At 36.7% G+C, this 13,681-nt stretch overlaps 1 protein-coding gene across 3 annotated transcripts in view; it reads right to left on the bottom strand.

The window, feature by feature from the left end:
* The window catches only part of LOC127430761 (tyrosine-protein phosphatase non-receptor type 13-like), a 101,954-nt gene that overhangs the window by 7,267 nt on the left and 81,006 nt on the right, over positions 1 to 13,681 (bottom strand). For 2 of the 3 annotated variants that reach the window (XM_051680785.1, XM_051680786.1), the window contains exons 30-41: positions 13,045 to 13,143; positions 11,206 to 11,564; positions 9,143 to 9,275; positions 8,765 to 8,920; positions 7,256 to 7,427; positions 4,701 to 4,911; positions 4,388 to 4,473; positions 2,592 to 2,653; positions 2,094 to 2,249; positions 1,824 to 1,989; positions 701 to 790; positions 480 to 586 (exon numbers count right to left, since the gene is read on the bottom strand). In XM_051680785.1, the coding sequence (XP_051536745.1) occupies positions 480 to 586; positions 701 to 790; positions 1,824 to 1,989; positions 2,094 to 2,249; positions 2,592 to 2,653; positions 4,388 to 4,473; positions 4,701 to 4,911; positions 7,256 to 7,427; positions 8,765 to 8,920; positions 9,143 to 9,275; positions 11,206 to 11,564; positions 13,045 to 13,143 (1,797 nt within the window). Of the gene's footprint in view, positions 1 to 479; positions 587 to 700; positions 791 to 1,823; positions 1,990 to 2,093; positions 2,250 to 2,591; positions 2,654 to 4,387; positions 4,477 to 4,700; positions 4,912 to 7,255; positions 7,428 to 8,764; positions 8,921 to 9,142; positions 9,276 to 11,205; positions 11,565 to 13,044; positions 13,144 to 13,681 lie in introns of all 3 variants that reach the window. The other variant, XM_051680784.1, reaches the window with a different exon arrangement.

The following is a 13,681-nucleotide window of genomic DNA, read 5'->3' as shown; positions in this document are numbered from 1 at the left end:
AACATTTCTGTTTATGGTGCCCTGCCACCTAGTGGCATGAATGCATCCACACACACAAAAGCAAAATTTCTCAGTTATTGATGTTATTGTAAAAATGCACTATTTTCAGTCAGCCACAATTAATTTATTCCACAAATGAAAGCATCCAATTACAGGGGATTTTTTTAGATATACTGCATGAATACAGTCTTCATCTCATGTGAGTGCACATCATTTTAAACATATTTGTCAAAAATACTTTTACTATCCCTATTTATTTTTGTTAAAATTTGAGCAATTAGCAAAATAAATTAAATAAATACAATTAAATCTTTAAACTATGCACTTTACCCAAATAAACAAGAGCTTATAATAACATGTACTATACATCCATCAATTAAAAATCCATATTTAAGCATTTAAATGACCAAAACCAGAGCTGCAGAGCTTGCTGTAAAAATATTTTAATTATTTTAAATAATATAGGCTGACGGTGGTACCTCTGGAGAGTCTTCCGGCAAAGAAGAGTCATCACAATCTGTGTCCTCTGATAGGTTGACACTTCCTTCTGTTTCCTTCAGTTTCTCTAGAGAGCCAGTGTCATAGTCTATAACACATATGCACAATTTTGAGCATATCTGCACATGACATAGAGATACTCTAGATTACAGATACAATCTTCTAAACTAGACTGTGTCGTATGATATTTTTTGTAGAGTACCTATCGGAGGGAGGGGAGGTGGATTGTTGCTCTTGCTCTGTTCGGACGGTGTCTGGAGTTTGGTCTTGACGCCACTGTCTTCACTCACGTCTGAGGCAGTACAAACAGTACCATTGAGATCAATACGTATTATATAATGAAAAAAATATTAATTTTCCTTGGGGTTACATGTAGATGTCCTTAAAGGGATAGTTCACCAAAAAATAAAAACATTCTCTCATTTACTTACCCTCAGGCCACATCAGAATATGTATGACTTTCTTTCTTCTGCAGAACACAAACAAAGATTTTTAGAAGAATATCTGTAGGTCCACTCAGTGCAAGTGAATGGTGGCCAACTATGAAGCTCCAAAAGCACAAAGGCAGTAAAAGTAATCCATAAGACTCCAGTGGTTAAATCCATGCCTTCAGAGGCAACATAGGTGTGGGTGAGAAACAGAACAATATTTAAGTCCTTTTTGCAACAAATCTCTACTTTCACTTCCAAATTCTTCTTCTTTTGTTTTTTTTGCGATTCACATTCTTTGTGCATATTGCTACCTACTGGTCGGAGCTGGTCAAAGGTGGAGATTTACAGTAAAAAAGGACTTAAATATTGTTCTGTTTGTTGATAAGTTTCTCTCCCACACCTATAATATCGCCACTGAAGTAGTGGATTTAACCACTGGAGTCTTATGGATTACTTTTAAGCTGCATTTATGTGCTTTTTGGAGCTTCAATATTTTGTCAATGTCATTCACTTGCATTGAATGGATCTACAGAGCTGAGATATTCTTCTAAAAATCTTTGTTTGTGTTCAGCAGAAGAAAGAAATTCAAACACATCTGGAATGGCATGAGGGTGAGTAAATGATGAGAGAATTTAGATTTTTGAGTGAACTATCCCTTTAAGGTAAAGCAGTAGTGACAGAGAGAGGGTGGAAAATGGTTGTGTAAAACTAAACTATGACTTGCGTGGTGCAAGAAAGCTTTACTAACATAGTAAGTGGACTTAGAAATAAAGAGTAAAATATGGCCCTTTTAAATAAGACAAATGTAACCTTACACTCTACAAGTTTGAGTTGTGGGTGTGCATTTACTTTTCTTTATGAATAAACACAAGATTGTTCACATGTAGGCCATACCGTTGTTGCCGCTGACGCCATTGGATTTGAGAGGCAGGAAACCCAGGTACGTGTTGGGCATTTGATCAGGTGTACGAGAAATGATCATGTGCACCAAGCCTTTCGCTTTACGGATGGTGGTAACGGCTTTAGAGTGAGACACGCCGATCATCAGATCATCGTTGACCTGTACACGCACAAATGCGCAAAGTTAGCTTTCATGAGTGCGATTCTGAAATTTGACGACTTCATTTTGACTAAAAATTATTACCTCCCCCCCAAATAATGTACCTTTAGTAAACGATCGCCAACTTGTAACGTGCCCGCCGTGTCCGCTGTGCCTCCAGGGGTGATGGACTTCACAAAAATGCCCCTCTCTCCACCAATCACAGAAAAGCCCAGGCCCCCTGATGGCGGTTTCTCCAACTGCAGCTTTATAATCTGCTCCTATGCAAAATATAAGAGAGTGAAATAAAAGGAAGCCGTAATTATAATTACTAACTCAGCATTCAATGACGGAACTAGTTCCAATGTTAGCCTTTCACTGAGGTGTTTCCTAAAACACGAGCCCAACTGGCCTTACCCGTTTCATTGTAACAGACTGAAGAAATCTGACCTGCCTCAGTTTAAGTTTCAGGCTGTTTACATCCCATATCACAAGACACAGAATACCACCCATACCACTACATGTCTCTCACAATTCTGAGAATGTTTGTTTCTGAAGTCGGTGTATTTAAAGATAAAATCAATATTAGGTAATCATTTACTACAAGTAGTACAGGTTCTTACCTCAGCAGGACAGATACCGGATAGGGCCTCTATTTCATTATGATCATTGCTATGGAGATAACCTATGATACAAAGAGAAAGCAAACGGGAAATGAGGCCATAGTGTTAAAGGAGGCATAAAATATATTATTCTGTTTACAACTGGAAGAGTTACAGTAGTACTGCTACTAGAGCATCAAAACTAACTAACTAACCAACAAACTAAACTAACAAATAAATAAACAAACTAACCAACAAACTGACAAACAACCTAACAAACAAACTAACAAGCATACTAAAACAATCAGACAAACTAACAAATAAGATAACTAACCAACAAATAAGCTAACTAACCAACCAACAAACAAACTAACAATAACAATAACTAACAGACAAACTAACTATAAACAAACAAACTAACAAACAAACCAACTAATTAACATACAACCTAAGAAACGAACAAACTCACTAACAAACAAATTTACAAAAAACAACAAACAAGCTAAAAAACAAACACATAATAAATAAGCAAGCAAGCAAACTAAAAACAAACTAATAGACAAACTCACTGTAAACTACAAACACATAAGCTAACTAACAAAAAAACAAAAAACTAAACTAACAATCAAACTCTAACAAAATAAATCACAACCAAAGTAGCAACTAAAACTAACAAACAAACTAACAAATAAGCTAAAAAACAAATAAACTAACAAGCATACTAAAACAATCAGACAAACAAATAAGATAACTAACCAACAAATAAATAAACTAACAAACAAACTTAACAAATAATAAAAACTAACTATAAACTTACTACAAACAAACAAAAAAGCAACAAATAAAAAATAAATAAAAAAATAAACTAACTATAAACTAAAAAAAACAACAACTAACAAACTTAAACTAATAAACTAACCAACTAACTAACAAACAACCTAAGAAGCTAACAAAATCACTAGCAAACTAACAAAATAACAAAGAAACTGTCACATATTCCCTGTTTTTTTGCATGGACTTTTATGTTGAAATTCTTGTTTTGTTCCTATGTTCCTGTTTCCTGTTAGTTTTTGTAGTCCTTTGTAGTTTCATTTTATGATTGGTTTTCCCCGATTGTTTCCACAGGTGTTCCTTGTTCCCTTGTTTGCCCCTGTGTATTTAAGCCCTTGTTTTTCCTCTTTTCCTCTGTCAGTCTTTGCATGTATTATGCCTTACTCTGTACGTTTGTTCCCCATGTTTTGTTTCTTTATGTTCCGAGTTATCTGGTTTTCTTTTGTTTATTAAAGACGCAGCATTTAGATCCTCCATTCTCTCCTGACTCGTTACAGAAACAAAAAAAAACTAACTACAAACTAACAAATACGCTAAAAACTAACAAACTAAACGTACGATCAAACTAGCAAACAAACTAACTATACACAAAGTAACAAATAACACTAACAACAAACAAAAAACTAAACTAACAAACAAAAATGAGCAAATTAACAAACAAACCAATGCACGCACTCACTCACTCTCGTGAGTTAGATACCTTAACTAACATTATATAAAAGAAAACAAATAAATTAAATGCTACAACAGTTTGGAACATTTAAAATAGAATAGAAGAGAGAGAATGAAGTCCCCCCCCCCCATTTAACTGACAGACACAGTAGTAGAGACTAGAGATACAGGAAATCAAGGTGTGTGAAGAGAGGGGACCAGCATGGCAACACGACCACGCCCACGAGCATGACAGCTCAACACACCGCAGCACCTGCACTGACCACAAGGATTACAGATCATGAGGAACTTTTAATACGTTTCAGTAAGCTCACCGTTCATACTCTGAGAGACTTTAGGACTGATGTTATTGTTCAGTAATGACATCTCCTCTTCACCTGGAAAAACAGGCTTTCCATTCCTACTGACATACAGAGTTAAGACAGTAGCATCCGTCCAGAAGTAATAAATGCTTTAATAACAGCTGACAAAAACGTCTATCAAAAAGTATCTTTTCTGTTTTATAGTGCCAACTGTTCCAACAGTTCATCCGATTATAATCTTTGGATTAACTTTGTTGTGATATTTCTGATTTCTCTCGAGTATGAAGCCATCATCACTGTCACGTCATATATGTCTATAACTCACCTGGTGGCTTTGAGCGTTAGATTCCTCGATGACAGCTGAAGGAGTCTGCAGCTCTCACTTAAAGTCAGATCCTGTGTCGGAGCTCCGTTGATGTAATGTATGATATCCATGTGTCTCAAACTGCCTTCTGTAGAGGTTACAGACCCAGGGATAATGTCTTTTACATACAGCACGCCCAACCCACTGTCACTTCCTCCATCAAGAACCAGCCCTACAAGAGATGGCCACACACACCCAGAAAACAAACACTTTTATCAGCTGTATACATCCGTGTGATCGAGCTGTGCTAAACCTAACAGTGCTTGCTCCTTTTTAAAAGCAGAGAATAAGCACGGGCTGTCTTATTTTCTTTAGCTTTTGTCTCTCAGTAAGCTGAAATCTTGTTGTCTAACCCCATGAGCTCTTCCTTTTCAGTGAAGCGCAGGTGGACTTTGTTTATACTGATGGATATTGTGTCTTTGCGTGACCCAGTAAGGTCCTGTTGACCTCTGACAGTCAGATAACACTAATGCTCCACCAGCACTGGTCAAACCCAGCGGAATCTACAAATCAACTGCTGTTTTACATGATCAGTAGGATTCTAGGAGGTTCCAAGAACACCAATTTCAACAGATGTGGAAAAGATCCATCACAATATTCTCTGTCGTTAAATGGCTCTCCTGTATGCTTGATTCGGACTGGTCAATCATGGAATTGCATGGTCAAATATTTAGTATAATGACAGATAATCTGTATGTTTCACCACTGTCTCAACTGGTGGACAAGCAGTTTCCAACATACTGGTGCTACTTTGATAGCTCTTGTATCACTCTGCAGACTCTTTTTCATATCAACGTAAGGTAATTGCGTCATCTTTTGATTTAAAACGGTTAGCTTACTGTAGTACAAATGGCCTTGGAAGACTCTGGTATTATACTGAATATATATGATGAGCATAAAACTTCTGATAGATGGATAGGAGCTCAGGAGTACCCAGTTTAAACATAAAAGCGAAAACAACACTTTGTAGCACAACAAACTGGTTAGAGAAAAAGACCTGGATGCGAGTGAACTAAAATTAGATGACATATTAAAAGACGTGTTACATTAACTAGGATTGTAGATTTATAATAAAATCTAAATATTGTAATTTTGTTGTTGTGTTTGTCATGTTATCAGGCTGATTCTAGATAATTACGGGGGCATTCAGTAGTTCTCTAGCTAGCGTTAGCATTGCTCTTCTTCATGTACTTTAAGTACCGATACGACAGTGGTGTCAGACGCTGTACTGCCATCTATCGACATGGATCAGCATGATCATCTCTGCTGCTCCTGCCAGCTCTGGAATATCATTTCGAGGTCATTTCTAAAGTTAGTTATTACTATTATAATATAATTGCTTTGCCTAAAAACAAACTTCAGAATTCAAGAGATCAGACTTCTACAGTTAAGGACAGATTATTATTGTCCCTCATATATCAATAATCTTTGAAGACTGTCTATGTTTCACGTTATTTCTAAAGACAGTTATTACCTTTATTAGAGAAATGCTTAGCATTAAATAAACCTCTATTATCTAGCGATACAGAATGTCACGGTAAAGGAAAGATTAGAATTGTTTTTGATGATCAAATTTAGCATGTCCATGAATACTGTATTTGAAGAACTCGTTTTGTTTCCAAGCAAACCATGTCTTGGTTTACTCAAAATCCACAACAATCGCTGTGCCAAGCTACTAAACGAATGAAGACGTATGCCGTTTCATAGAGGTGGAGGTAGATGGGCCCCCCTTACTATAGCTGTGATAAAGACAATAAAATTACATGTTGCTTTCCAGTTGCATTTGTAAACACAGATGAAAACTGTCAATTACTAACATACATTGACTACACACGAAATTTTAAGGGAAACTTGTATGAGTTTTCTGTAAATTCCACTGATACTATTTTAGAGAGTGCATGGTCTAAACAATTAATAATGTCTTACCTGTCCAACAAAAAAGAAGCAACATCGGCATCACTACCCATGTTTTTCTCCATCATCAAATCTTTCCACCTTGTGTATGCTGTACCGATTTTACTCTAGTTTCTTGTCTTTGCTGGTCTGTCTGTCATCTTGCACTGGACCTTTTTTGCTTCTTCAGTAGTACAGCTACTGAATCTCCTTTTGTCTCTGCTTCTAAAGCATGATAATAGTACGTTTCATTGTGTTCTTTTTGCTCTTCGCGTCACCAAACAACACTGCGCTAAGCATAGACACGTCTCTACATAGGCGGCAGCCAAGGAGCACAAGGATTTTCTTCTTTGACGTTGAGTGAAACACAGCAGACCATGTCATTTCAACATGGTGAAACACACTGAAGGGGTGACCCGCACCATGTATAATAAAAACACTTTTTATAGAATTACTCAACTATTATGAGTACAGTCTTCCTCACATGTGAGTGTACACCATTCAGATCACTCTTCACATATACACAATTCATTTATTATTGTGTAAAACCTTTTAAATTAGCCCCAAATTACTGAATGCACCTATAACAGGATAATGTACAATGAACATAATGAAGAAATTACCCAGAGACTCGTCGTGGCACTGAAATGAGATGTCAGGCAGAAGATGGGCCTCTATTGGTGGTTTGGGTGGTTCTAGAACGCGGCCCACCACAAGGTCCACGACATTGGGGGCGGCACGCACCAGGTTCACCACCTCTGTGTGATTCATACCAGACACGTCTGTGTTATTCACCTAAAATTTAGAAAGAGAAACAGAAATGCAAAACAATGGGTTTATAAATAAATTTTACAGACTACACCACATTTTCATCTTTAAAAATATAATCAATCTTTATGATAATTTTGTCCTTTGTTAAGGCTGATGTGTGCAAAGTTTTTGATGTTAGAATTAGCGCTGTCAATCGCTGAAATTTTTTATTGAATTATTTACATGATATGCTGATTACTTAATCAAATTAATCACAATTAATCGCCCATGCAAATATTAGCTGAGAAAGGCCCTCAAATAGCAATAATTTAATAAACAGTATATTGATTAAATAATTATAATAGTTATATTTAAATAATTATAAATACAATATATATTATTATTGATATATAATAATTCAGATAACTAAAATACATTATTTTATTGTGGCAGAAGAGTAAAGCATTGATAAGACCTTACAACAAATGTCATAAGGTATATATTGTTTATCACTGAACAAAAGCCTATCATTGGCGTACAGTCCACAGCAATCAATTTTGCAAATGAATTCGGCAATCTTGTCTGAAATAGATTTTTTATGAGGGCTTTTCTAAGGAAGCGTCAATTTACACATTTGCACATTGGTGAAACGTTCTCCGCTGTACCATGGGTAGTGTAGTTGTTTACCAGGGATTCCGCTATCAAACAACATTTTGCATAATGCAGACTGATTGTTTCAACGGAAGTACATACCATCGATGAACAACCACGAAGCTCAAGGTAGGTCTGTCTTAAAGGTTTGTAAGTTATTATTGAAAATCAATTAGTCTATGGAACAAATGAATGTGATTTTTACTTCCGGAACCAGACTGTTGCGCACTCTCCAGCTGTGTATAAACGCAAGAATGCATCCTCATGTTGTGCTGTTGCTAGTGTCAAGCAAGCCTGGGTATGGTTTGTTGTCTGCACAGCTGGAGTTTCGCTTACTGCCCCCTGCTGAAAACGGGAGGCACTTCAAGCTTGACTTGCTCCGGTGGTAGATATATTCCTTACAAAGGTCTGGGGGCATGATTAATTGCATTTATTTTATTTTATTTTGTATGCATTAAATCGACAGCCCTAGTTTGTATACTTTCTCCTAACCCTGTTCAACATGCAGAGACTACTAGAAGTCCTACTTCCTGAGGAGTGTAAACACTGTGGTGCTTTCAAAATATCGCTCTGTTCGTTTGAGAGGCCCATCCAGTCCCACACAAAAAAATTGAGTTTGAGGTGGGACCACCAGTTTGACAGATTGTTTGGGAAATCTGTTCTACCGAGCATTTATAACTCTTATATATAATTAAGAATTCCGCCCTGACCAAGTCTCAGTAATGTTGTACCATTATCATGCGATCCCCAGGCCGCAGTCTGCCATCTCCTTTAGCAGGATCCTGGATGATGTCATGGATGTAGCAGTTGTTGTCTGTTCCTTTAGTGAGAGTGAAGCCTAAACTTCCTTTATCAGATTTCACCAGAGTGACCTTCAGCTCCACCTCCTGAAAATGAAAATGGTCGAGAGGTCACACATTGGCTCATACAGTGACTTTGAAAGACCAACAATCCATGCAGGACATTCCATTAGAATTACAAATCCAGATCAGAAACAGATCAGAAAATTAGACTGAAAATTAGAGTGTTTTACCACATTAACTTAAAAAAAAAAAGAAAAAAAAACAGAGCTATTTAATGTTTTACAATATAGAACCCCTGGGTCTTACAGGGATAAACTCCTCCTCATGGGCGTGGTCTGGGAGACTGGGTGGAGGAAGAGGGTCCGGACTGGGGCTCAGGACACCACCTTCAGGCAGGGCAGGAGAAGACGACATGCGCATTGCAGAGCTGTCCAGATCACTGAATGATGGAGGATGAAGATGAGGAGGAAGTAGATGATGACGCAGACAGGAAATAGAACACAAGTAAGAAACATGCCCTAATGAAAACTTACAATTTTGAATTTCAGCATTTTGAACATGCTGAGCTGCTCTAAGTGGACACAAATATCTAAATTAAATTAAATTACATTTTTAATAATTTACATACAATAAAATTTGTAGATATTTGTCCCCACTTTTTAGCCATTTCTTTAAAATAATTTAAATAAAATAATATTGAAATAAAGAGTAACTTTTTTGTTTTTCAATTATTGAATACATGGAGGGAGTTTATGAAATTCACATTGAAAATGAGAAATAAAAACTAGAAAGTGAGGAAACTGATGTAACTTTCAGTGACTTTTCAAGCCTAATGACAATTTCAATTTCAATGATCAATATTTTCCTGTTATTATTTTATTATTATTTATGGTGATAGAGATTGTCACCATGGTCTTCTGCAGTACAAAAATACAAATAAAAATTAAATAAATAAAATCAGGCTTGTTTTGACTGATCTTTATCACATCGCTGCATTCACCAGCATAAACAACAGTCTCCTTGCTGTTTTCCGCAGTGTTGTATAACACATACACAGTCACATGATCTAGACCGACTAAGACATTCCCCACAGGAGAAAATTAGACCCATTCCCACCTGAACTCAGTAACCAGGGCTCCATTTTATGAAATGACTAACAAGTCTGTTTATGTAAGAACAGGTTGGGGAGGGGAATTTCCTCCCCTTTTCTCCCCAATTTGGCATGCCCAATTCCCAATGCGCTCTTGGTCCTCGTGGTAGCATAGTGACTCGCCTCAATCCGGGTGGCAGAGGATGAATCTCAGTTGCCTCCGCATCTGAGACAGTCAATCTGCGCATCTTATCACATGGCTTGATGAACGCGTTACCGCGGAGACCTAGCGCATGTGGAGGCTTCACGCTATTCTCCGCGGCATCCACGCACAACTCACCACGTGCCCCACTGAGAGCGAGAACCACATTATAGCGACCACGAGGAGGTTAACCCAATGTGACTCTACCCACCCTAGCAACCAGGCCAATTGGTTGCTTAGGAAGCCTGACTGGAGTCACTCAGCACGCCCTGGATTCGAACTTGCGACTCCAGGTGTGGTAGTCAGCGTCTTTAATTGAGAAATTTTAAACAAAGTCTGTAATTATAAACTGTTTTTTTTCCTCATTTTGTATTTGATTACTTTGATATTAAAAAAAAAAGATTTTTTTTTTCTTCTTTTTAAATAGTCTAATCGGTTTTTGTTTGTTTTTCCTAAGAAAATGCACAGGTACCTCTTGGTTTGTGTTTTTTCCAATACTTTTCCTTTTCTAGTGAAATTTGTTGTTACTTTATGCTTGTGTCTTATGTGCATATGCATAGTGGGGCACTATAGGGCTAAACAATAAATCAAAATAAAATCGAAATCAAGTGGGCTCAATTTCAAAATAAATTGAAAAGTGGGCTGAGACCCTAAACTGGACAAAAAACAGATACAGTGAACATATACTATATATATATATATATATATATATATATATATATATATATATATATATATATATATATATATATATATATATATATATATATATATATATATATATATATATATATATATATATATATTTTTTTTTTTTTTTTTTTTTTTTTCATAGTTTCGTTGAATTTTTTACATTTATTTAGTCTGGTTCTATTTAAGAGGATCAAAGTGTGAACACCCTTTCTTGAATAATATTTCTATTGGCAGTAGTCTTATATTTTCTATAGGCAGCTGTCATATATATATCTATATTATTACATATATATAATTTTAATGTATATATATATATATATATATATCTCCAGCAAATCCCCTTATTTTTTAAGTAGTCTTATGACCCAAGGATGAATTGCTGACCTTTTTTTGACCTCTGGTCTAGACATGGACTGTCTGGGTGAGTAATACGCTGATCGTACGGTGTCTTCCAGATTGGTGCTCTCATATTGACTGAATTTGGTAGACATGGGGGTCTGGTAGAGACTGCGGTCCCAGGCTTGGCTGACCTGCTCCAGGTTAGCGGGACTGAAAGCCTCCTCCAGCTCGTCATTGTCTGTGCTGTCGCTGTAACTGTCCCTGCGAGTGGGCGACTTCATCAGCGACCTCTCCAGAGCTTCTTCCACCAGACCGATCGACTGCTCATGATCTGCTTGAGGGGGGGAGCTGGTCTTGGGATCAGGTTGGGGCTTGAGCTGTTTTCGTGGAGAGGGCACTGGAGTCTGGGGAGGGTGAATTTGAGGTTTTATTTTAAAGGAATGATTCACCCAAAAATTACAATCCTAAAATTAAAAGTCATAATTCACTCCCCCATCATGTTGTTTCATACCTGTATGACTTTTTTATGAGGAACACAAAAGAAGATGTTTTAAATATCACAGCCCCCACAGAAGACTTGGGATATGATGCACAAGCCACATGGATTACCTTTATGATAATTTTTGTTTTGTTTTTTAAAAAAGTGAGTCACTATCAACTGCCCTTGTACTAAAAAGATGGCCTACAGTATTCATATCTCCTTTTGTGTTCTGCAGAAAAATAAAGACATGAGGATTTGGAAGGACATGAGGGTGATTTAAGTATGATGGAATTTTCATTTTTGGATGAACTATTCCTTTAAAGAAATACAATAGCCAACTCATATGGTAGCCTAATGGTTACAAATCTGCTTGGCTGCTAATATCGTGGTTGTTTGTATGTTTCCAAATTAGAGTGAATTACTGATATCCTAATCAAATGCAAAAAAGTGAGTCATTTCAGTAAAAAACAAAAAACAAAAAAGAAAACCTGCAGAACACTAATGAAGATTTTCAGAAGAACACCTCAGCTTTGTATGTCCAAAGAATGCAAGTGAATGATGATCAAAACTCTGAAGCTCCAAAAAGCACATAAAGGCAAGGTAAAAGTAATCCATGAGTGGTCCAGTGGTTTAATCCATGTGTTCTTAAGCGATCGAATTAATTTCGGTTGAGAACAGACTAAAATGTAACTCCTTTTTCACTGTATATCTTGCAGTTGCAGTCTCTGGGCACGATCATGATTTCAAGCTTGATTACACTTCCTAGTGCTTGATGCATGTGCAGAGCGCCAGATAGCGAAATAGGAAGTGTAATTGAGCTTGAAATCATGATCACTGAGAGACTACTGACGTCAAGATTTATAGTGATAAAAGAGTTACATTTTGGTCTGTTCTCATTCAAAACTGATTGGATCATTTCAGAAGACATGGATTAAACCACTGCAGTGGTATGGATTACTTTTATGCTATTTTTGTGTGCTTTTTGGAGCTTCAAAGCTTTGGTCACCATTCACTTGCATTATATGGACCTACAGAGCTGAAATATTCTTCTAAAAATCTTCAGTTCTGTTCTGCAGATGAAAGAAATTCATACACATCTTGGATGGCATGAGGGTGAGTAAATAATAAAAGAATATTCAATTTGGACCAACAGGATTGGTAAGCAATTTTAATCGCATCTGCCTCATGCTAACACACTCAGTGTGTTTCCTTTGTAAGTACATTATATTAAACACAAATTTGGTTTGTTTTTACAAACTGAGGGATGAGTCGAAATTATTTTATTTTTCAAGAACAGGCTAAAGATGATGTTGATAAATCTTAAACTGAATTTAATCTGGAATTTTCTTTTAGGTAAAATAGACATGCCTTGTTAACAGTGATGTGAAAGCTCAAAGTCTTACCGTAATGGCAGGGTCCATCCCAGGTAAGACCCCCGACTCAGGTCTACATAACAGAAGTGTCACCTCTTGCCCAGTCCCTCTTAGAGCAGATATCACCTCCTGAAAAACACCACAAAGAACACAAGCGGAAAAGACACATTATGGCTTTATTTTAGAGGATGATCATACCGTACCCATTTTGGACATACTTGATTGAATTTATGTTTCACATTTTCTTCCTAAATGGAGACCTCAGAAGTTGAGGTTGAGAGAATGGTATTAATGTGCAAAGCTCTTTTCAAGGCAAACGGTGGATCCTTGGAAGTGTATGTAAAAATATTTGTGTCAAAAGTTCTGTCCAGTACTGTATGTGCAACAAAATAAAGGTGAAAGTCAAAAGTCAATGCTCATTCTGAGACCACATCTTCACTAATCCATTTTCGTTTTCTGATACCTAATGTCATAATTTTCCAAAGTATGCTGTATAAGAGAGCACTTTCGAAAGTGTCCATTTTCTTCAGAGGAAAACACTGTTCTAGTGTAGTTGAGATGTGTAAACGTAGCAAAATCAGTGTTTTTGTTTTGTTTTTATTTGCAAGTGCTATAAACCCTAGTGTTATCATAAATGGAAAAATAATTAAATGCTACTTGAAATGTC

This window comes from Myxocyprinus asiaticus, chromosome 40 (genome assembly GCF_019703515.2).
Source record: "Myxocyprinus asiaticus isolate MX2 ecotype Aquarium Trade chromosome 40, UBuf_Myxa_2, whole genome shotgun sequence".
In the NCBI taxonomy this organism is placed as follows: Eukaryota; Metazoa; Chordata; class Actinopteri; order Cypriniformes; family Catostomidae; genus Myxocyprinus; species Myxocyprinus asiaticus.
This window is presented reverse-complemented; position numbering and strand designations above follow the sequence as displayed.